The sequence below is a fragment of the Triplophysa rosa genome, linkage group LG20 (assembly GCF_024868665.1).
Source record: "Triplophysa rosa linkage group LG20, Trosa_1v2, whole genome shotgun sequence".
Lineage (NCBI taxonomy): Eukaryota > Metazoa > Chordata > Actinopteri > Cypriniformes > Nemacheilidae > Triplophysa > Triplophysa rosa.
The window spans coordinates 9,441,412-9,464,725 of NC_079909.1; the positions used below are offsets into that span (position 1 = coordinate 9,441,412).

Here is a 23,314-nt window from a genome sequence, read left to right on the forward strand (position 1 = left end):
GCTCATAACTCCAGTGTAACTATCTGCCAGTCAGAGTGATGGGATATGGAGATGAAGTTCACAGGGTCTTCGGCTGTTTCAGATGTGATGGACTGGTTTACGATCTTTTGTCAAACCTTTCCATATTATACAGTATGCAGTCAATAGAACATCAGAGGTAATTTAATGGCCTTTATAGAAGTATAAATCACCAGTTTTAGACTCGGTTCACACAAACACTCCAACAGTGTTTTTTTGTAGCAAGGCAGAAAACAATGCAATGAAATGCAACATGTAAAATTTTACAGATTTTGGATATACAGTATATTAATAAGATAAAGGCCCAGAATAGATAAACAGCACACATGTATGATGTTTCAGGTGATGTAGCCTTTATCGCGAGGCAACTGAGACAAAACATTTAGCGCGTTGGTGGCCCTACTTCACCTCAACACACAATGAACGTGGCTATCTCTCTCTCTCTCCCTTATCTGGGCCCACACTTCCTGCTGTTCCCCTGGCAACAGAACATGATCATGACCTGACGGACAATTCCTCACAAATATGGTCCTTCCTGTGCTTGGTCCATGCAGCTGTGGGGTTTGTTAAACAGGGACATCTGTGTGTGGATCTGGCCGGACACAACAGAGGAGAAGAAGCTGATAATTACTGCTGCTGGCTTATATTTAAAGTTAGTGATTTGAACAGATCTTTAACCCTCGTCATTAATGTTAGTGTGATGTCATCCTGCACTGTGTCTCAGATATATATAACAAATTCCACATACATACATTAATTCTGTTTTTACTCTATATTGCAAGATGTAAACATTGGTCCAGAACCAGAAGCACTTCCGGATATATTTTTATTTAATTTTTATCTTACATACATAATTAAATCTCAAAGATTCGTTTGACATTATGATGCGGTTACAAATGTTAAGTTTGTTGTATTTTATTTAAACATTTGTGTAGTGTTAGAATACTGAAACTGGAAGTTTTTTGACCAGCGTTGGACCAGCATTGTTTACATTTTCCAAAGTGGTCAAATATGTGGCCTCATATGCTAAAAAACCCTTACGAAAATTATAAACAATAGAGATTTTTTATGTTGTTAAAACATAATAATAAAGCAATAAGCCCCAAGAAGCAGTGGGTTAAAGTGCATTTTATAACAGCTAAGAGTAATTTTTAGTCACAACGCAAAGTGGATCCCAATGGTTAAAGGGATAGTTCACCCAAAAATGAAAATTCTATCATGATTTCCTCACCCTCAAGTTGTTTCAAATCTGTATAAATTTATTTGTTCTGTTAAACGCAAAGATATTTGGAAGAATGCTTGTAGCCAACAGTTCTTGGCCACCATTGACTACCATAGTAAGAAACATTTAAATGGTAGTCAAAAGTGCCCCAGAACTGTTTTTCCCCTTACAAATATCGAATTTTGTGTTCAACAGAACAAACAACAACAACAACAATAACTTTTTTTACTATGGTATTCAATTTCCTGTGGCTCAGTGGTTAGAACATGGCGTTAGCAATGCCAAGGTCATGGATTTGATCCCAGGGGATTGCACATAGGCAGAAAAAAATGTATAGTACAATGCAATGTAAGTCGCTTTGGATAAAAGCGTCTGCCAAATGCTTAAATGTAAATATATTCCAAATATCTTTCTTTGTGTACAACCAAACAAAGAAATATATACAGGTTTGGAACAACTTGAGGATGAGTAATTCATGACAGAATAATTTTTTTGGGGTGAACTAAGCTTTTAATTTTCCTACACAGTAAATAAAGTAATTATATGATAAAAATTCATGGCAACATATTTTTACATGAATTCATAAAAAGCTTGTTTTACTGATAACTAGCCAAAATGTGGGTTAAAATAGTAGGTTAAAATGACAAATCTCAGTGTAAAAAAATATATTTTGGTCATTTGAGGCCATATACTTTTACACTAACCAAAAAGTACAAAAAAGAGTTACCATGTCGATGGCATATGCATGTGATTTCTCAAGGTGTTGATAAGAATGATTTCCATTTGTGCCTAGTAAAAACTGGGATTAAATATTTTTTCAGCAGGAGTAGACTCACACAATAAAGTATTCTGTCATTGTACTGATGTGTACACGGGGGCCATACAGTGCTTGTAAATCTGCCTCATTCTCTCTGTCCTCTGTGGCACTTTGGCTCCCTCTGCTGTCGAACTTTGGAGAAACGCAAACTACATTAAACAGATATACTACCGATTTGACCACATTATACTCATTCCTTATTACTACTATTTTCCATATTGTAAAATAACAGCAAATTAATCATTAAATGGATATATGGTGAAGTGATCTAAACTGTAAATATATAAAATACCTTTTATTTGAGCTTTTATTATAATAGATATTCTTTGCCTAGATCACAGCTATTTCATAAAGTTATTTCATAAAGTGTCCTTTTGGGACATTTTTGAGCAGCATTAGTTCCCATATATGCTGAGCACCTGTTGACTGCATTTCCTTTGCTATATATGCGGTCCAGCTCATACTCTCACGCACACACTGGTTTAAACAGTGCTGAAGGCAAAACTAATTATTTTGGCACGTTATTTATATATTATTTCCACAGTGGACTCCAAGAAAGCAATATATGTGTGAGAGATGGCAGATGTGACAAGGCAGTGAAGTCAAATACGGGTGACGTCCCAAGGCCTGAGATGACATAGGATGGAGTATTAACTTGCAAACACTAAAGCCTGTTCTCTGCTCTGCATTTAGAATCCCAATGCATTCACCAACCAACACATACCAAGAAATGAAACAAAGGATAAACCTTGCTAAATAAATCTAATAAATCAAACTAAAATAAATTAGATTTTATTTCCCCAAAGACAACGGCCCGGTTTCACAGACACGGCTTATCTTAAGCCAGGACTGTTATATTCAGTTAAGACAGGTCACACATTCCTTTTAGTCTGAGACTTGCCTTAAACATAAACATGTTTAACATTAGTCTTAATCCAAATTCTGTTCATCATAATGTAGTTTCAAAAGAACACAATTCACACACACGTCAGATGTTTAGCTGGATGCAGTGTAATGTTGTTTGTTTTCACAACCACAGTGGCTATCAGCTCACTCATCAGTACAACAACAGACCACCAGCCAGAAACCTGCATGCAAAACCTCTCACCATGCATACAGTAATCCTCAGTGTGAATCGCTGTGGGGTCAGTTGAAAGCCCCCTGCACTGTTTAAAGACCCCAGTGCTCTTTATAACTAAAATAACAGTACAGTAATGGATGGTAAACCAATACGGAATAAACGCAAGGATGATGAAAGAAGTCATGCAACTTCAAGTATTTGTTGTCTGAATTGCATTACACTGCTTGTGGACAGGACAATGACATCAAACGGCAAACTGATAACAGGTGACAACACTTGTTGATACAAGTGCGCACACAAATGGCTCTGATCACACTGCCATCCTGAAGGCTTGCAGGGTGACATCACACTATCAAAATGCATTGAACCCTCTATTGGATGCAAGTTAAATGTGTGACATGCAAACCTGTCTTATTGTAGTCGAGCAACCTTTATTTAAAGCAAGACGGTTTTCTCGATATAGAACCTTTTTTCAAATTTATTGTAAAAAGCAACTCTTAACATGAAATTTTAACGTGAGCTAAATAAAATATAATCTGTAACGCAGTTAACATTAATAAACACTGTTATCATAATCAGATTACAATTCATTGAATAAACTGGGTGGGTATCCATAATAACTCACCACAGTGCTAAAAATAATAGCTCTTTTGTACTGTATTGATCCCTAAGCGTTTAATGAATATCCACTACGGTGCTCAGTCTAAAAATGCTCTTGAAAATATGATGCATAGTGTGCAAGGCAACAGTTGAACTGCAAATGGAAAGTAAGCAGACTTCATCTCTTAGGATGACTTTATCTGTTTAAAATACAAAGCTGACAGGAGTGCTAAAACAGAAAATGTGTTTGTATAAGGGGAAGTTAATATGTAGGCTATATTAAAAGAGGTTGAAAAAGTGCAAGCAGATCAGTAGAAGCTAAAAAGTAAGATAAAGTGCCATTCAAAATGAAGTATAGCAATTATACACTTAACCGTACGCATTAACCAAATCCGTAAATAAATTCCAAGAGCTACAGAAAGCTTAATATAATTTTTATTGAATTTATTTGCTTTATATTAATGCAGTTTTTCTGCACAGTTATCATCCTGAAGATTAGCTGTCTCAAAATATAAACACCAATTTTTCTTATTATTTTCTCATGACTATGATAACATTGGATTTGACTTTTTTGTATCGTTACACAATGAAAACACATGAGTACATGTATATAAAAGACAACAGAAAAAATTGAAGACTCTCTAGTTTATCAACAAGATTCCTGTGCCCATCAATATCAACTACAGGTAATACTTTTAAGGACCTGCCTTGACCTTGTTTTTTCCCTAAACAACAGAAAACAGGAGTAATAAATTCTTGACTAAATGTATAATACAATTATTAATATCCATGGGCACAAGGAGCACCTTGAACAGAAGGCAAATGGGACTGCAGTGCTGCAGGATTGGTCAGTTGTTCCTGTGGATCTTCTTGCTGATTGGTTGCTAACTAATGATCTGATCCCCCTTTGCTCTGTGGAGATTTAAAAAATGTTTTTTTTTGTCCACAAGAACCAAAGCAACACCAATCTCTGATGGGTTTTAGGAATGTAGACATGGCTCCTCAGAACTGGAAAAAACAGACAAATTAAATTGTCATTTTCCATTTATGTAAGCATGGCTGTAAAGACATGCTGCATGCATATTATTTAACGGTGAACATACGTTCTTGAGAAATTCCTCTGCGACAATTCGGGCTCGGGCGTTGACAGACAGCTTCATCTCGCTGATCTCCTTGTCAATCTCCTCCATGAAATGGATAACAAAATCCACCAGCTTGTGTTTATACATCTGTTCTGTGTGGAAGTTGGTGATGAGGAAGCTGATGTCATAGCCCTGACAAACACAAATGAGGAAATGAGAAAACACGTCAAAATCAGATATAATTTTTTTTAAAGTGGTGAGCTTTTCACTCCCACAGCTTTGCACTTGTGAAATATAGTATGCACATTTTAAATAACCCAATTTAACCTTTAATCTCACATTAAACGCAAGCATGTTTTGTTTCATAAATCAGATGTTTGCTCTTCACAAAGCTCAATTTGTCTCACCTCAACAGGCTTTCTCCTCAGGATGAAGAAGTTCTCCGCTCTCATCATCATAAACCTCATAAATTTATGGCACAAGATCTTCTCAATCTCATCCGCCTAAGAAACTCATTAAATGGTCAACACAAACTTAAACAACCACTTACACAAAAACCTTCAGCTTTAGCAGTGCATACCTGTTTGACAGCAATGCTGACTCTCACAGAGTTTATGGAGCCCTCGATCAGAACCTTCTCCTTTTCATTGCGACTAATAACCACTGGCTGCAACAGAAGCTCTTTGCTGCTCCTATAGTGAAACATATATTAGTACTATGTCTAAATAAACTTACATGTGTGAAGGACGCAGTAATTTTCTTACCTAACTTCCACCTCTGGTTTATTATGCCTTTCCACTACCTGAGAGGAGAAGTTCTCCAAACACAGGGCTGCTTGAAGAGTGGCGCGCACCGCGTTCAGGTAGGGTCGCAATGTCGCTGTCTAAAAGTTAAACATCGTGTACATTTGGTCATTTTATCAGACGTCTCATGTTATTTATATACATTTACACATAAAACATGATTGTAAATTGGTAAGATTAATTGTATTTTTGGCTACTGCGAGTAAGTTAATGTGAAGATATTTCACTTGGCAGTCGATTAAGCGTTAAGGTGTCAATCAGGTTGACGGCGCTGTAAATACTGTAACGTTATATGAATTAGCAAGCCTGGCTCGCAGCTGGCCAAACACAGTCAATTATTAATTATTAGTTTTTCCGACTAAATTAAAAATTCGACATTGGTAAATTTTTGGTCTGTGTGGCATGATGTATATTTGAACTCGTGCGTTTTTGTTTTAAATCTTTGTGTGATTCATTCAGTGACGTTAGCCAGCTAACGTTAGCACAAATCAACACAGAGTACCATCCTTCGATCAAATAAGGCAAAAATCACTGCTGTAACGTCGTGCAAATGGGTTACGATAACAATGTTCAACGTGGCATTTGGTGGTGAAGGCTTTAATACAAAATTATATCGTAATAAAATAAGTACCAAGAAATATAGATCTCTTACCATTTTATATGAGGTCTGTGGTATAAGACGGAAGTCCGCACGCCACGCCTGTAGAGATGAAAGCCACGCCTTCCCTGTGCGCTGACACTGCCGTATTGTTTGTATTAGAAGGGCAAAGCTATTTTGTTATGGTCCGTTCATGTGTTTGTCGAATTAAATTAGGAGAAACAATACTATATTGGAGTGTACATTGGATAATAAATACAGTATTGTGTTTATATGGTTTAAAGAAGCAAAAATTAACAAGCACTGTGGATACTACACAGATAACAACGTGTTTAACATTTATTCTAAGATTTACGGTTAAACTCAGTAGCAAACTTACCTTGATTCGCTTTTTCTTCCTTATATGGCAAACTGTTCGGCAGGTCCACTGTATTGCAGTTTTTATAAAGCGCTAATGTCACATTTCACTGTTTTTTTCGGTCTCTTAGGCAAATAAAAATGGTATGAGTGTATAAAAAGAGATCATCTTTAATTATGATCTCTTTTTAATTATACTGTTTTAATAAATCATTGGACGCGCTCCAGTCTGGAATATACTATTCCATGTGCAACTACGTTTTTGTGGGGGATAATATTCACACTGGGTAACTTATTTGTAATTAAATATTGATTATATTTAAATACATTAATCACTATAGCAAAGTATTATATTCTGAAATAACCGTATCACGAATAATCCTTAAGTAATATGCATTGTTGTTAAAGAAGCTTGATCGATGTGCGCTATCCCCCCGTTTCTAAAATGGTTTAGCCAGTAATGGATGCCCCTTCGACGGAGGTAATTTTTTTTAGCAAATGCATTATCTGAGTTCAGGTTAATTTTCCATTTTGTCCTCTTACAAAATATTTAATTGTCAAAATAGATATTTTTATTTCAAATTCCATACATATGCATTAATGCATTGTAGCCGGTTCCCAGTGATGTGGATAGCATGCAGCATTACTAGCATGTAGCCGCTAGCTTAAATTAGATCCTAAATGTCCCTACAGTCAAATATAGAGGTCAGTGCTACATAATGTAACGCGTGAGAGACAAAATAGCAATGTAAATGTTAATTTTCTATTTTTGCCGACTTTTGTCAGCCTGTTTGTCTTATTTCTCAGTTTAGCTAATGAAAAGTGTGTAGTTGTTTACTGAAAGCCCACAACACAGGGTCGTGCAGCTTGCAGTTCACACAATTACCACCTCACCAATTCACCACCTGAAATGTGTATAATTTATATTATATGTATGTATACATTTTATAATAAAATTAATTGTAATTAAAAAAGAATACTATTCCAAATATATGATTTCTGGGAAGCGTTTATAAAACCTTTTTTCTTGATTATTCTCACACAACCTTGACTTTTTTCAGATATAGGTTCCTGTCACTGAGAAGATGAGTGAACTTAAGGACTGTCCCCCTCTGAAGTACTATGACTTCAAACCTGTGGACCACTTGAAAGTATGTCCACGCTACACTGCAGTGCTCAGCCGCTCTGAGGATGATGGTATTGGCATTGAAGAGCTGGACACACTTCAGCTTGAGCTGGAAACGCTCCTCTCCTCTGCCAGCCGGCGCCTCCGAGCACTGGAAGAACAGAGACAGGTGAAAAGCATTGTTTTTGGCCCTTGGTTCTCTTTGTATCTCCTATACACTTATATCATATGACTTGTATTTCTGCTCTCTGAAACAGATACTTACAGACTGGCAGGACAAAAAAGGGGACAAAAGGTTCCTGAAATTAGGGAAAGATACAGATCTTTCAGCCTCATCTCGCCATTCCAAACCCAAAAAACAAAAGCTTGATGGAAAAGGTAGCCATGGTCCTGGTCCTGGTCCTGGTAGACCAAAGTCAAAGAACATACAGACCAAGGTCCAGGACTTTGAATTTGATGTGGACCCACAAGATATACCCCGCACTCCCAAAAATGATGCTCCCAACAGGTATAAGATTATGTATTTATGCATAATATGTGTTTATAATAAGTTTCACACAAATCCAAGATATTCATTTAATATTTAGCTACTCATATCTGAAAAACTGATCTGTAGGATTGCAGAGGATCACCCAGCCCGAGCAGCAATGTCAGTCAGTATTTTTTGTGTGTGTGTTAAACAGATTCTGGGCCTCAGTGGAGCCCTATTGTGCAGACATCACAAACGAAGAGATCAGAGTTCTTGAAGAGTTGCTAAAGCCACCTGAGGATGAAGCGGAGTATTTCAAGGTAAAAATCTCAACTAGAGCCTTCTCTTGGCTGATTCTGTATTAGGAATGCATGATCAAAAGGCTTTATGTTGGTAGTTCACTTGTAACTGTTTGTTTCACATGTTATTGCCTTGCAGATCCCAGCTTTGGGAAAGCATTATTCCCAGCGCTGGGCTCAAGAAGATCTGTTAGAGGAGCAAAGAGAAGGGGCAAGAGCTAATGACAAGAAGAAAAGCATGATGGGTCCTCTTTCTGAACTGGATGCCAAAGGTAAATCTCCTGATAAAGACAGAATACTGACCTATTGGAAAAAAAAAGTTTTGTTGTGTTTAATTTCATACAACATGCTTTTATGTATGTTAAATAGTTATTTTTTATTGTTTATGTAGATGTAGATGCTCTTTTAAAGAAGTCAGATTCACAGCATGAGCCACCGGAAGATGGCTGTCCCTTTGGCCCTCTTACTCAACGGCTTCTACAAGCACTGGTTGAGGTCAGTGAGTTATTTCAAAATCACTTAACATAATTATATTGTGCAACATGTAGAAGGCTTTTGTATAGTTACATGTATATCACAACTGTTATGTTCAATTTAAAGTTCTTTTAAGGATATTAAAAAAAAGATTTTACTTGAGCATTATTTAGAAATTTCTATTCTATTAGGCCTTAAATCTTTATTGTAATGTTATAGGGAGGAACGTTTTACGAATTTCAAACTGTTTGATCTTGCTATAAAAATACGCTTTTGTGCTAATATGGCAACAAAAATAAAAGTTTCATTATGAATGCAGGAAAACATCATATCCCCTATGGAGGATTCCCCCATTCCAGACATTCCAGGAAAGGATGATGGTGCAGGTACATCACCTCGTAGCCAGGGAAAAGCCTTCAGGTAAAATATTTGTAATATTGGTCCATTAGCTAGGCCATTTTGCTAAATATTGCTAAATAGCTATTTGGGTATTAGATTACATTGTTGTATGTGGCCTAGTTGAAAAAGAAATTTAGATTCTGTTGAACATATCACTGCTGTCCTTCTGAAACCTTGTATCTCCATCTTGAATCTATTTAAATGTTTTGCATAAATCATCATTATTATTAGTCACCCTTTATTGTCACTGAGTTTTGCAAATTATTTAACAAATAAAAAGCATTTAAAAGTGCTTGTCAACTTTGACAACACAGTATGTAATCATTTAAAAAGTACACTGTTTTTTCCATTTCCTGAAAAAATATGAATTTGGACATACAAGGTTTCAGAAGGACAGCGGACGATATCATTGACAAACACAAATGGTCTTTGGAATAAAGCATACTGATAAATTGTACACAAAAAAGTGTGTGAGACACACTGTTAAAACAGAACATGAGAAAAGTCGACATGAAATAAAACAGATTAGTTTTTATTTCATGTCGACTTTTCTCATGTTCTGTTTTAACAGTGTGCCTCACACACGCTCTCTGGAGGCTCGGATAAGAGAAGAGCTAGTGTCTCAGGGCTTACTAGACTCTGATGAGAGGCAGGGTGGCGGAGGCGAGTCTGAAGATGAGGTACTGGCTGAGCTACAGAAAAGACAAGCTGAACTCAAAGCGCTGACAGCTCACAATCGTGCACGCAAGCAAGAGCTGCTCAAGTGAGTCTTTTTCAAAAATCCAGATCAAAACTTCTGCCAACATACGATGAAGTCTAGCCTTTGTAAAGAAGTCTGTAATCTTTCAACCATTTGAAGAGTTAGAAGTAGTTAGTTTGATGTGACAAGTTCTGTTTTTTTTACACGGTTATAGTCAGGTGATCTCTTTGACAACTGTGGTTGGAGCAGGCCTGTTAAGTTTATATTGTAGGTGAACCTGTGTCATAGATGTGGGTTTGAAATATGTTTTGTAGTAATATACCAGGGTTAATGCGAGATTGGAAAATTGACCTTGCACTTCTGTTCCTTTAGGTTGGCGCGAGAAGAGATGAGAAAACAAGAGCTTCGTCAGCGGGTTCGAGTTGCCGATAATGAGGTGATGGAGGCCTTCCGTCGCATCATGGCAGCCAGGCAAAAGAAACGCACACCAACAAAAAAAGAGAAAGATCAGGCCTGGAAAGCTTTGAAAGAGAGAGAAAGTATTCTCAAACTCTTGGATGGATAAATATGACCGGCGGCTATTCCTTGATTTTTTAATGTGATTGTTGGCTGTCGACAGGTTATACAGATAATACAAAACAGTTTTGCACCCAGTCTAAGCTGAGAGATGGTTTAACAAATCACATTTCAACATGTCAGAACATATTTTAATAAAATATTCCCATTTTTTAACTGTCCTTGATTTAACAAAAAATCTTACCATGATTGCTTCTGGTAAATAAAGGTATTTGACACTAAAGGTTTGAGGTGCCGCACAGAATAATAATACCAGAACTGTAGGACCTTATACAAGATTTACATTTTCTGTTCTGTACAGTTCCCAAAGATTTGACAAAAAAGACATGTTGTGATTGAAAGCTATTATTATTATAGGATACATCATTAACAGTATTTTTATTACTGTATAAGAAAGATCATGGACATTTTCTTGTTTTGAGTTTATGGTTGAAAACAAGCAAGGGTCATTTGTGTGAAAACATGAGTCTACGGTGAATATGAATGTCTATCTTAGCTTTTTGTAATCGTTCTTCTAGATTTTGACATTGCTGTTGTTGCATGTATGTGTAAAAATAAAATCATTGTATTTCGTACTGGTGTTTTTCATTTCCCATCAGCCCAAAGCAGTGATTTAACGTGTTATAAACGGCTGTGCTGATAGAGGGCGCTGATATGTGTACACAACTTGTTCAGTGAACATCAACATCGCTCTACTCTAATCTCTTCATAACAAGAGCTCTGTTTTTTGGTGAGAGTGCTTTACATAATAACTATGTTTGTGTCGTCTGTTCTCTAACTAATCTGTATTATATTATTGTTTGACATTTTTAAAGAAGACAACTCGGAAGAGAAGCCGTTGCGTGCAACAACTAACTTAGCAGCTGCTGTAACGTTCACTTGCCTGCGATTAGCTCTTAGTTTTGAGGTAAATGAAATAACGTCGATTAACAGCTAGTTACGTTTAAAATACATTTTGAGGTAGCATTTGTCAGCGTTTAACCTCTAACTTGGTTATTTCATTTGAAAACACTTCGCCTTATGGGGAGGAGGAAGGACGTCGTCATGTAACCCCTGTCTGCTGAATGAACTAAACAATTGTTGCATTTAAGTGTCTGCGGTTAACTGTTAGGGTTTTTTTGAAGGCTAAAGTCACGAAGAGATCAATAAACGCAGCTTCTGGTGTATTTTTGACGTCAAGCAGTTTTGGCGCGCCAGCATGTGTGGGAGAACGGCGTGCACGCTGGCGCCGGAAGAGCTCAGTCGCGCTTCTCGGTATCGGGACCGGAGAGGAGAGCAACGTCGACCCCGGTGGAAGGATGGAGACTCTGACAAATACAGACCCTCATACAACAAGAGTCCTCAGTCCTTCAGCCCTGTCCTGCTGTCCAACAGACACTTCATCAAGGCAAGAACATGCGCCTGTCAGAACATGCACGGCATTTGTCAGCCATTTAAAGGAACAGTGCATCCAATATAACAATTCTCTAGCAATTTATATGGCACAGTGGTGTAAATTATTTATAATTGTCTGGGGGGAACTTTTCCTCTTTATGACCTGTTTCCACAGGATGCCCCTGTAGATGAGTGTGTATTGGCAGCTATGCGCTGGGGCCTTGTCCCGGCTTGGTTCAAAGAAAATGATCCCAACAAAATGCAGTACAGCACCTCTAACTGCCGCAGTGAGAGTCTTCTAGAAAAGAAGTCTTACAAGGTACAAGTGTTACTGTCTTTCCCTTTAAATCCCACCTATCTATCCCTTTAAGACCCACCTTTTTGCACACTGACAGTGTGATTGTATTTATAATATAAAAAAATATGTTTCACAGGATCCTCTTCTGAAAGGACAGCGCTGCGTTATTCTAGCTGATGGCTTTTATGAATGGCGACGACAAGAGAAAGAGAAACAGCCCTTTTTCATTTATTTCCCACAAAGCCAAGGAGGAAAAGTGCCTAGTCAACAACACAGCACAAAAGAGGAGAAATCTCAAAGTCTGGAGGTTGAGCAACGTGTGACATTTGGGCTTAAAAGTGCATTTGTTCACTCATTCCGATCATCATTTTTTTTCCTTTGCCTATTGCATCTACAGAGTGATCAAGACAGTGAATGGACAGGGTGGCGTTTGCTAACAATGGCCGGACTCTTTGACAGTTGGACTCCTCCTGGTGGTGGAGAGGCTCTCTACACATACACAGTTATTACTGTAGATGCATCACCAAATATTCAATGCATCCATGACAGGTTTACTATACAAATATGATCAATAGTAGCGTTTCATTATCTTGTGTAGAGAGTTCTCTGTGCTTGGTGTCATGAGTGTCATGGTGTTATCTCACAGGATGCCTGCTGTGCTGGATGGAGAGGAAGAAGTAAGACGGTGGTTGGACTTTGGAGAGGTGAAGTCACTGGAAGCCATGAAATTACTTCAGTCAAAGTCTTGCCTGAGCTTTCATCCCGTCTCGTCATTGGTTAACAATTCCCGCAACAATTCTCTAGAATGTTTGCAGCCTGTAGATCCTACGATTAAGAAGGTGAGAAAAAAAGTAGATTTTTTTAGATTTAAGCTTTATGTCCATTTATTTGTATTTTTGCTTATTAGATGTTACCGGTAAAGCCAAGAAGTGTTTATCCTCTTAACATAACTGTTTTAAATAGTATGATATATTTTTTTAATGTAATGCACTAGGGATTTGAATAAGTCTTTAATCTTTTACATAGTTCAGTCATACGCGTCAAACCATAGCCATCACATTCCTGATTACTGCAAATATTTATTTACCACTACCTTTAACCCCCGCCCAGACCCCTCAACCTTCAGCCAGTAGTAAAATGATGATGAGCTGGCTGAAGACTGCCTCGCCCACCAAGAGGAAGGATCCTGATGAAGATACTGCTGCTAAAGGACCTGAAGGAAAGCTTGAATCAGAAAAGCAGACCAAGCCATCTGGGCCTCTCCAGCAATGGCTGCTGGGTACAGGTTCCACTAAGAAACCAAGGACTTTGTAATAAAAACAAAAGTATTTGTGGATTGTCACATCCTTTCTTATATACATTGGGCGAGCTTTCTTTTTATTCAATTGAAGATGTTGAATGATAAATGTCATTACAAAGTATTCAGTGTGAACACTTCAGAATACTTTTAATGTCGTTCCTTTCATGATTTTATACAATGCAATAAATATTCACAGTTAGTTTTAGTGGCTAGAGCTTGTTCATTTCAAAGTTTTAGTTGATATTGACTTTGCATGTATAACATAAACATTGCTCTCTCCATATCAGACATAAACATTAATTCCATAAAACCATACATAAATCAAATTTAAATCAAACATTCAATGTTCAAAAAGATTTATTCAACTTCTTTTTATTTCCATTATTACTTTGAAATGCATTTACCTTGAACAATGTATATGCATTTTGTTTCAATAAATGTCATGAATAATTCAGTTTTACCCAGTTGTTGTTTATTTGTATATGCAATGCAGATAATAATAATAATTACAATTATAATGAACAAAAAGAGTCAGGCAAACGGCTGAGTGATACTGAGCACTTAAATTCTCCACCATCCTGAGCTACTGGTAGAGGCCTGGCAAGATATGAATAAAAAACTATAGATGAGAGACGGCCTAAGCCACATCTTGTTCATGGCAGACTCGCAGAGGTTTGGTCATGCTGAGGTTTGATAATAAGACAATACAGAAATCAGAATCGTCATAGCATGAATTGTAAAGAGATACATATTCAAATTATGTCTGAATTCACCATCACCTATTACATTTTTATGTGTACTGGATTAATGGGCTGCAGATTTCAGATGTAAAAGTGAGAGGGGTTAGGGGCAGTTTTGGACCCCAGTGCTTCAAGACTTGGATGGTGGTACATCCTGCCAACAGAAGCATTTTTGAATATATGACTGAGATGCAAATAAAGCATGTAGAATATGCTTTCTGTCAGGTCATCACTTTATTTTAAGCAGAATGAGGAAGCGGTTGAGAGCATCTGGAAGTTCAGGTATGTACAGCTTTAATGCATTGATACACATCCCCGCTCGCATCACACACGTTCCAATTGCACTGCGGGACTGGATCATATAGAAAAAAATCCCAAGAGCCATTCAAGTGTTCTGGAGAGTTTAGTAGGACGATTCTTTAGAACTGGTGAGAGGTGTCGGGACAGCGCAGGAAAATGTCTTCTTGATTACTATGGGAGAGAGATTTAGCCTCTCAAGCATGTGGGTGTGTGTGGCTGTGAATGTAAACTGTGCAGGATACTGAATGACAAAGGCCAGTGATTATGTTAAGGTAAAGGGTGAGGAAGAGACGAAGAAAGAGATGGGGTGAGAAAAAGAAAGAGAGTGTGCCCCTGGAGGTCTTCAGCAGCTACAAGACTCTGCTATTGGTTTGGCTCTATCGTTCCGGTCTAGTTTGATTGGCTCGGGGAACTCATTGTATAACTCCACTTCGGTTTCCTACAAAATAGAAAAAATATCTTGACGTTAAATCTTTAAATGCAAAGGAAAGATAATATGGAATAAGTCTAAAGACAATATATTATAGAAATACAGTGTGTTTTTCTAATCTCAGATGAAACGCATTACTTTTAAAAACATTTTAGGCATTACGAATCACATGTGTACCTATTTTAGCATACAGTACACGTACCTGTTTGAGTGCGTTGCGTGCGATGGTTTGGAAAGCCTGCTCTACGTTGATGGCTTCCTTTGCACTGGTCTCAAAGTACGGGATATTGTTCTTACTCTGGCACCAAGCCTGTGCTCGCTTGGTTGTTACCTGAGGGCCAGAACGTGTGAATCATATGAGATAAAACTGCTTGTAAGGTCGTAGGTCACTACTTGAAAAACACAAAATGCTGCAATAACTAGAATGTAAGAAGGTGCACATCATGTGTCTCATATTTTAATCACTACATTTTTTGACCATTGAAGCATACAAGCATTTGTGCAAATCTTAAATCGAATTGCACACGATTCATGGTATCATTTATATGCATATAACAAATGGTGTGGGTGAGTTATGTGTCAAAGTATAACACTTATGTTTATGCCTTTGAAAAAAGTCTGAGCATTGAAAATAGTAATGCTTGACTTAAGAACCAAGACGAATTCATCAGTTCATATGACAAATAAACAGCTGTATTCTGGATGTGTGGACAGGGTGTAGCTAAGACTTTATTAGCTCCCTGGCTCCTTCATTTTCTCATTTCTCATTCATCTGGTTTTAGTTAACCGACCTGGTGCTTTCAAAATAAAGTTTACCAGACTCTGTGATGACCTGGATGAATATAAACCTTCACAGATATAAATACAACCTACAAATAAAACACCCACAGAAGTGGTTACATCACACCACCCACCTGCCTATTCTCCAGATCAATTTTGTTGCCCAGCACCACGAATGGGAAGTTTTCTGGGTCGCGCGGACTGGCCTGGATGAGGAACTCGTCCCTCCAGCTGTCCAGTGTCTTAAAGGTGTTGGGGGCAGTGACGTCAAACACCAACACGCAGCAGTCGGCACCGCGGTAAAAAGCCACACCCAGCGACTGGAACCTCTCCTGACCTGCTGTGTCCCATATCTGGAGGATGATACAGAATTAAACATTCAAGTTAACTGTAAAAACATTAAATAAGTTGTCCATAAACAGCAATTTAATGAGTTTATACATGATTTTTTTGGTCAGGCTAAATTTCTTGAGAATATTTAATGTGTGAATGATCTCATTTTATGACAGAACCGCTATATATTTCTATATAATTTTCAACTATTTAAAACCATGTCCCAATAATTTACAGTCGTATACATTCGATGTACAATAATAATTTGCATAGTTGTGCTTGCTACATAAACTGCAGCTCAACATTTGAGGAGTCTTGGAAAAAACACACATGTGCAAAACCGATGGATTCAAAGCCCAGGACAATGGCTATAAAATACACAGTATTATAACAGAAAATTGCAGTCAATTTATGCCTTATTTCTTGCTTTTTGTTTTTCTACGCATTTTTTGTATATTAAAATAAAGCCATATTTCCTGATGTGCTGTGGTTTGCCTTTTTGCAAAATAATTTAATTAAATAAACAACTTAAACGTCTTTTGTACATTGTGTACCATAGAACTCTTATTTTAATGGTTCAATTGAAACTGAGGGGCCACTAAAAGCAAATCTTGTACAAATACCCCCCCAGACATCACTTCAGACAATATTATTGTTTTTTAGTTATCTAACTCTTTGTGAGGAAGCAGGAAATGAAAATGCTTTAGGCACTTTTATTATCAGGTCGTCATGTACTTGAAGAACTATTTGTCTATTTGAACTATGGCGGGCAACCATCTCTACCTGCATTGTGACAAGTCGGTCATCCACCATCACTTCTTTTGTCAAGAAATCTGCTCCTATAGTAGCTTTATACTGATTACTGAACTTCTTATTCACATATTGGTTCATCAGAGACGTCTTCCCGACCCTGTTGAGACAAACAGAGAATGCTGTAAACAGCTACTTAACAAATACCGGTGAGTAGTACAGGGAACTGAGAAGAGCAATGTACAGAAAAAGATTAGAAAGCAAAATATATACGATAAAGAAAAGAGTGGAATTGAAACTACTTTCTTTAAGCATTTAAGAGTATCTTACACCCGCAATCTCTCCCTTCCTCACCCCGCTTCCCATCTATCTAACACGTATTTGAGTTGTTGACTTAAAGGGGTCATATGAAACAGCTACAACGAATATTATATTTTGTTTTAGATGTAATGCAAGTAAGTAGTGTTGTCACGATACCAAACTTCGGTACCAGTCGGTACTAAATGTGATGATACTTGCATTTACCGCTATCATTTTGAGCGCTGTTGAACAGATTATGAAAGACCTCTGATTGGCTATTGTGTTTCCAAGCTCATCGGATATGTCTTTGAATGGCTCCTTACCCAGCGCTTGCGCAACCAAACCCGGAAGCGTGTGAAATGATCATTGCATCGCACTCTCTACCGAGCGCTTACACAGATCCACACGGAAGCGTTTGAAAGTCTATCAAAGTAAAAATCAAACGCTTCCGTGTGGATCCGTGTAAGCGCTCGGTAGAGTGTGCGATGCAATGATCATGCCAAAGTCCGTTTAACGAAAGTCATGCCACTCGGTGGCCTTTCGGACAGCTATTTACGTCATAGCAAGAGCGCCTCCAAGCAGCTATTTAGCATTGCATTTCTTGCAATTTATTGCAATGGCAGTGGCACACCTTGTTAATTATGTATTATCTTCGGCCTTTCCCATTGAGCGCACGTTTACTTCGATTACAGCGATCGCATGTTTTGCATTACGTCATTTTAAGTACTCTGATGCGCAAAAGCTCTCCAAAGAGCTGCTGTGAGCTGCCAGTGTAAATCTTTACATTTATTCAATACACCAGGAATTTGTACAAGTTGATTTTTGCTTAAAGATAATCAAATAAGTCAAGTAAAACAAAGAGAATTTCAGTTTAGTTTTTTCTTCTTCTTACGTTTTTACTGTTCCTGTCACGTAAGCATAAAACAATGAAAAAACACTTTAATGTGCTGAAGCCATCAGAACCGAACCGAACCGAAAACCGTGGGTGAAAAACCGAGGTTTGTATTGAACCGTGGGTGAGCTGTATCGTTGCATCCCTAATAGAAATAACTCATTCTAAGGTCATAAAAGCATAACGCTTCATTATGTAAGGTCTTTATTCACATCTGAAGACATAGTTATGTACATATTATATTGCATTTCTGTCAATAGATCCTCCTTAATCTTACATATTGCACCGTTAAGAAGAGCCAGTCACAATCCACTACCACTGTTGCAGAAAACCCACAACAATGCTTTCTAAAAAATATATATATATCTTGGTTTCGATGAACAAAGCAAGACGTAGGAGGGGGTTGAACAACATGAGGGTGAGAATAAATACTATAAAATGTTAAGGTTGGGTGAACTAATTCTTTTAAAATGATAGTTCAGCCAAAAATGAAAATTCTGTCATCATTTGCTCACCCTCATGGCATTTCATATCTGTATAAATTACTTTGTTCTGATGAACACAGAGAAAGATATTTGAAGAATGTTAGCAACTTTCAATTTTGTGACATCATTGACTGCCATAGTAGGAAAAATTAAATGGTAGTCAAAGGTGCCCGAGAACTGTCTGTGTTCCTAAATTCTTCAAAATATCTCACTTTGTGTTCAACAGAACAACAAAATATACAATATTTTTTATCCTACTATGGTAGTGGATGATGTCACAGAACTGAAAATTGCTAACATTCTTACAAATATCTTTCTTTGTGTTTAACAGAAATTTATATAGGTTTGAAACAACCTGAGGGTGAGTAAATGATGACAGAATGTTTATTTTTGGGTGAGCTATCCCTTTAACATGTTTTGCATTACAAAACACTTCTGTCTACCGGTGACTATCTTTGCACACTGTAAATGAAAAAACGTGCAGTTTGTAAATGAATCAGATGGTGTGTGGGGTAAGGAGAACTGTCCCTGTGTCACATATAACGTAATCCTCAAATGCGGAAGTAAAACAACACAAGCAGACGCAACGCTACAAGGGCACCATGTTGAAATGTGGAAACTCACCCGGAGTCTCCAAGGATGATCACCTTGAGTAGAACTTTCTTCCTTGATGTCATAGTGTCACAACTGTGGGGGAAGAAGCACACATTTCAACAGCACAGCTCATTCAAATTAAAAAGGAAGTGAAAGCAAAAACTGTTTATACTCGAATAGGTTATTTCAAGGACATGGATGCAAAACGTAAATGACTACATTATAAAATGCCATTCATACATTTGAACTTACTCTGTAGTGAGCTACAAAAGCCTTTTTGTTTTTACAACAGACAAAACCCATGATTCTGCTCGCACCCTTAAATTGGTCATGTGCACTGTTACTACCGAAGTCACGAGAATCAAACTCACAAACGGCATGCACACGCCTGCTGCCGTTCGTTCACAGACTTCCTTAAGACGTCGCTCACTACAAACTTTTGTTTTCAATCAATACAGCCCATCTGCTGATGTACAGCTCTATACACAGGCCAGGAAATGAAGAGAGATCATAGAGGATGGATCATTACTAAAGTCTACGGGAACTATATCCAAGATGATGATTTTTGCCGGTTCGATTCCCAGGGCCGGCGGGTAACAACTGAGGTGCCCTTGAGCAAGGCACCTTACCCCTACTTGCTCCCCGGGCGCTGCAGTGATAGCTGCCCACTGCTCCGGGGGTACGTGTGTTCACTACTCTCTGGATGGGTTAAATGCAGAGGTCACATTTCGTTGCCTTGTACATGTGCAATGACAATAAATTGAATCTAAATCTAAATCTAAAATGATGATGTTACTCGGAATGCTTGTACAACAATAAGTTAAAAACACTCTTCACTGGCAGATCTCAGGTCACGTGGCACCCTGACAATAATCATGTAAAATATCATCAAACGTGGGCTGGGTTTTGACACGAACCTTCTAAAACATTACTTCATAATTAAATCACAGTGTTGGGAAGATAGAGCTCAATGTTTCTTTGACGCAATTACATTAAAATGGCTTTGACGTTAAAGGGCTACTTAACCCACAAATGAAATTTCTGTCATCATTTACTCGCCTTCGAGTTGTTCCAAATCTGTATAAATTTCTTTGTTCTGATGAACACAGAGAAAAATATTTGGAAGATATTTCCTACTATGGTAGTCAACGGAGGGCAAAATCTGTCTGGTTATAAGCGTTCTTCCAAATATCTTTCTCTGTGTTCTTCAGAACAAAGACATTTATAGAGATTTGGAACAACTCGAAGGTGAGTAAATGATGACAGAATTTTCATTTTTGGGTGAAGTATCCCTTTAACGTTTCATTTAGAAGCATGAAGCATTGGAGTGCACATAAAATTGGCTAAGGACATACATGTCTTATAAAGGATTTTCTATAAAGTGAAAAAAAAACAATGAAAAACTTGTTTGGAAAAACGCATTTGAGAATTTCTAAAACTAGACGGAATTTTAATAAACAAGGTTTTATTGCATCTTTCACAAAATCTTCTTTTCTCTTCGAATGAAAAAAACAAACATTAGCTATTAGGCCTCTGACCTCTGTTAACTGACAAACTTTCAAACTTAAAATAAACAAAACACTGTGAAACAAAATGCATATTTATCATCATAACGTAAAGTCACAAACCTGGAACACTTTTACTTTCTTTTGAAGTACCTTACAGAATACAGAAACTGTTCAATGAACCAAAATGAAGAGAAATTATCAATAATAAACTAAGTAGACTTTGAAAATATAGGAAAAATATTTAAAAAGAAAAAATGATGTTTTTCATCAGATTGGCCCACATTGTTTCACCATGACCGCACAAAACAAATGGGAACAAAATATATTTAATAAAAAAATACGGTGTATCCTGGATATCCACAAAACACATTCTCACTACAGACAGACTCACATAAAATCACTATGATGGCTACAAATGCCTTTATGTCTATGTAATCTTCATAAGACTGTTGTCTTTACCTTGTGAGCTGACTATCTACATTGCTTTTAACGGCATCATAAACACGTGATTTACAGTTGAGCTAACCTGGAACATAGCTACAATATCTAAAAATGTTGTCTGGGTAGGTAACTGCACAGCCCAAGACTGTAACTGCCAGCATTTTTACGACTCCGTATTTAATCTGGAACCCATGACACTCGCTAAAATCGGATCACATGGTACAAAGCACGTTTCAATTGTGAATAGTAACAGCCACCCATTTCACAACATAGCAACTGACAAACAGCCTTTAAACGTATTCACACAAGTAACTTTGACTTTCATGCTACTGCTGAACTATACGGGCGCTTGGTTTTATAGTGTTATGGAGCCATTAGATTTCCATGGTGAATCGTTTTTAATTTCAATGTCACTTTTCTCGCAATACTAGACGTAGAAGTTCAGACGACTGTAATTATGTTGTCAACATTCAGCTAGAAGTGAATGTCGCGTGCTGGTTGTGCAATCAGCTGATCGGATATGCAAGTCAACAGCGCAGAGGAGTCCGACTCTCGTTGTCTGCTATGATATCGATAACATTAAGAAAGTGCACTTGTTGTTAACTCAATACACCGAATTGTTAAATTCGAGGACAATTATTTAAAGGGGTCAGTTTTATAAGATGACAATCCATTGCTGTTGTCAGGCCTGTCAATGTAACTAGAAACACCTGACCGCTCAGGGCCCGAGTCGACATTAAATTGTGTAAGTTAAATAAGCTACTCAATTTAAACCAGAACGCAGTGGTTTACACAGGACAACCATATTTCTAAACGAATACTGCCTCTTTACAGCATAAAAAACGAGCTGTCGGCCAGCTCGTTTGCTAACGTCAGTTAGCTGACACTGAAGTAAATCACACCATCTACACTCATAAACACACGATCATCCCGTTTCAAAAGCTACAATCATACGTATCGACTTCTTCACTCACCTGGTTTATAAAGCAGGAGATCTAGCGAATATCAGTCTGTATTTGTTCTAGTGTTTTAGCCTGTGAGCTAAAATGCTGCCGTGTCCTTTCACAAGACTGATGTTTATGGTGCAAAACAAAAAAACAACTCCCGTCGCTGTTGCAGCAGGGGACTGACTCGTTTCCACTAGTGTAGGGGTGAATTAATCCGGAATGGGGAATACCGATACGAGTGCTAAAACCGTTGCTACCCCTCGGTAAACTGACGGCTCTCTTCTCTTTCTGTTTCGGGATCTGCTTTAACTTCCTCCAAAACAACCCTGTGATGGCCAACGATGTCATCACGCAGGGAACGTCATCGCGTAGGCACGGAACACGCCCGGTACTGAGAATGGTACAAGAGCAATCGAAACTGCATAAAATTGATGAGATCTAAACAAATGCTGTATTTAAAGCTGATCAACAGCTCAGTGGGGAAGAAATATAAGTGATATAGGATTTGCCAGGCAGGCCCGTTATTCCCTGTTATATTTTTGTCCTAATGGCTCCCTCTGCAGGATTTTGGCGCTACTGAACGTTCAATGGCTGTGTAATGTTATGTGAGATTCTAATAAATACACATTTGTATCCTTATTTAAAATAATATATAAAAAATGTAATATTATACTAACCGACATATCCCATGTAACGCAACAGTAACTAAATGTTTCATAAAGCTTGATGAATAATATTTTAGGAAAAAAAGGATTTATTACTTCAGGTATACAGTGGTGGGAATTGTATTTGTATACATACATATACTACATATACTTGTATACATATACCAGATACTTTATTTTTCAAGTACATAAGTACAAAACATAACCAGAGAAAGTATTTACTTCTCAATGAAATAAAAAGTGAAATAAACACAGATTTTTTTTGTACAAAAGGAAACGCACAGTTTATGTGCTTGATTTAAATCTGATTTTTTAAACGAATTCATTAAAAATAAAAAATCTAAGTTTTTAAATATATATATATATTTATTTATTGCCACTGATACAATACAACAGAAATAACATAATCACATTGCCAGAGATAAAGAAAAGAAAGATAAACAATACAGAAAAACGTCACTAAATAAAGTTAAGTGCTTTTAAACTATTACATGTTTCAGAGCTTTTATGTTATCCATTTGTTCCAATGTAATGACATATATTTTAAAATCATTGA

At 37.4% G+C, this 23,314-nt stretch overlaps 4 protein-coding genes across 8 annotated transcripts; 2 read left to right on the forward strand and 2 right to left on the reverse strand.

Moving 5' to 3' along the window:
* Positions 1–4,157: 4,157 nt before the first annotated feature.
* On the reverse strand, positions 4,158–6,362 carry arpc4l (actin related protein 2/3 complex, subunit 4, like). Its single transcript, XM_057362037.1, has 6 exons — positions 6,276–6,362; positions 5,585–5,703; positions 5,401–5,512; positions 5,228–5,323; positions 4,842–5,012; positions 4,158–4,746 (listed from the first exon to the last, which is right to left on the reverse strand). Exons 1-6 carry the CDS (start codon positions 6,276–6,278, stop codon positions 4,741–4,743), a joined length of 507 nt encoding a protein of 168 aa, XP_057218020.1. The 5' UTR covers positions 6,279–6,362; the 3' UTR covers positions 4,158–4,740.
* Positions 6,363–6,999: 637 nt separating this feature from the next.
* On the forward strand, positions 7,000–11,196 carry tada3l (transcriptional adaptor 3 (NGG1 homolog, yeast)-like). Of its 2 annotated transcripts, none has more exons than XM_057362050.1 (9): positions 7,000–7,059; positions 7,640–7,873; positions 7,962–8,212; positions 8,388–8,493; positions 8,612–8,744; positions 8,864–8,967; positions 9,266–9,366; positions 9,917–10,108; positions 10,418–11,196. In XM_057362050.1, the coding sequence occupies exons 2-9, from the start codon at positions 7,664–7,666 to the stop codon at positions 10,608–10,610; spliced, it is 1,290 nt and encodes a 429-aa protein (XP_057218033.1). In that variant the 5' UTR covers positions 7,000–7,059; positions 7,640–7,663; the 3' UTR covers positions 10,611–11,196. The 2 variants fall into 2 exon arrangements, with proteins under 2 accessions (XP_057218033.1, XP_057218032.1); XM_057362049.1 differs by lacking the exon at positions 7,000–7,059 and adding an exon at positions 7,084–7,283.
* Positions 11,197–11,260: 64 nt separating this feature from the next.
* Positions 11,261–13,863, forward strand: hmces (5-hydroxymethylcytosine binding, ES cell specific). 4 transcript variants are annotated; one of them, XM_057362253.1, is made up of 7 exons: positions 11,261–11,351; positions 11,805–12,008; positions 12,171–12,314; positions 12,430–12,600; positions 12,691–12,842; positions 12,940–13,132; positions 13,404–13,863. In XM_057362253.1, exons 2-7 carry the CDS (start codon positions 11,820–11,822, stop codon positions 13,605–13,607), a joined length of 1,053 nt encoding a protein of 350 aa, XP_057218236.1. In that variant the 5' UTR covers positions 11,261–11,351; positions 11,805–11,819; the 3' UTR covers positions 13,608–13,863. The 4 variants fall into 4 exon arrangements, with proteins under 4 accessions (XP_057218236.1, XP_057218233.1, XP_057218235.1 ...); XM_057362250.1 differs by having other exon boundaries at positions 12,430–12,842; XM_057362252.1 differs by having other exon boundaries at positions 11,286–11,351; positions 11,802–12,008; positions 12,430–12,842.
* Positions 13,864–14,043: 180 nt separating this feature from the next.
* On the reverse strand, positions 14,044–22,427 carry rab7a (RAB7a, member RAS oncogene family). The gene is made up of 6 exons (XM_057362254.1): positions 22,121–22,427; positions 19,228–19,290; positions 16,960–17,086; positions 15,978–16,196; positions 15,266–15,394; positions 14,044–15,072 (listed from the first exon to the last, which is right to left on the reverse strand). The coding sequence occupies exons 2-6, from the start codon at positions 19,278–19,280 to the stop codon at positions 14,977–14,979; spliced, it is 624 nt and encodes a 207-aa protein (XP_057218237.1). The 5' UTR covers positions 19,281–19,290; positions 22,121–22,427; the 3' UTR covers positions 14,044–14,976.
* Between the last annotated feature and the right edge of the window lie 887 nt (positions 22,428–23,314).

What these genes read in the sequence shown, in the direction of transcription:
- arpc4l (XM_057362037.1), bottom strand. An exon ending in AAACCAGAGGTGGAAGTTAG is followed by an intron (nt 5,513 to 5,584) that starts GTAAGAAAATTA and finishes GTTTCACTATAG; the next exon opens with GAGCAGCAAAGAGCTTCTGT. An exon ending in TCAGCATTGCTGTCAAACAG is followed by an intron (nt 5,324 to 5,400) that starts GTATGCACTGCT and finishes TGAGTTTCTTAG; the next exon opens with GCGGATGAGATTGAGAAGAT.
- tada3l (XM_057362050.1), top strand. Translation starts at nt 7,664, where the DNA reads ATGAGTGAACTTAAGGACTGTCCCCCTCTGAAGTACTATGACTTCAAA. An exon ending in TTCTGAACTGGATGCCAAAG is followed by an intron (nt 8,745 to 8,863) that starts GTAAATCTCCTG and finishes TTGTTTATGTAG; the next exon opens with ATGTAGATGCTCTTTTAAAG. An exon ending in AGCCAGGGAAAAGCCTTCAG is followed by an intron (nt 9,367 to 9,916) that starts GTAAAATATTTG and finishes CTGTTTTAACAG; the next exon opens with TGTGCCTCACACACGCTCTC.
- hmces (XM_057362250.1), top strand. Translation starts at nt 11,820, where the DNA reads ATGTGTGGGAGAACGGCGTGCACGCTGGCGCCGGAAGAGCTCAGTCGC. An exon ending in CCAACAGACACTTCATCAAG is followed by an intron (nt 12,009 to 12,170) that starts GCAAGAACATGC and finishes CTGTTTCCACAG; the next exon opens with GATGCCCCTGTAGATGAGTG. An exon ending in TAGATCCTACGATTAAGAAG is followed by an intron (nt 13,133 to 13,403) that starts GTGAGAAAAAAA and finishes ACCCCCGCCCAG; the next exon opens with ACCCCTCAACCTTCAGCCAG.
- rab7a (XM_057362254.1), bottom strand. Translation starts at nt 19,280, where the DNA reads ATGACATCAAGGAAGAAAGTTCTACTCAAGGTGATCATCCTTGGAGAC. An exon ending in ATCATCCTTGGAGACTCCGG is followed by an intron (nt 17,087 to 19,227) that starts GTGAGTTTCCAC and finishes TTGTCTCAACAG; the next exon opens with GGTCGGGAAGACGTCTCTGA. An exon ending in TTGATCTGGAGAATAGGCAG is followed by an intron (nt 15,395 to 15,977) that starts GTGGGTGGTGTG and finishes TCTGGCCCTCAG; the next exon opens with GTAACAACCAAGCGAGCACA.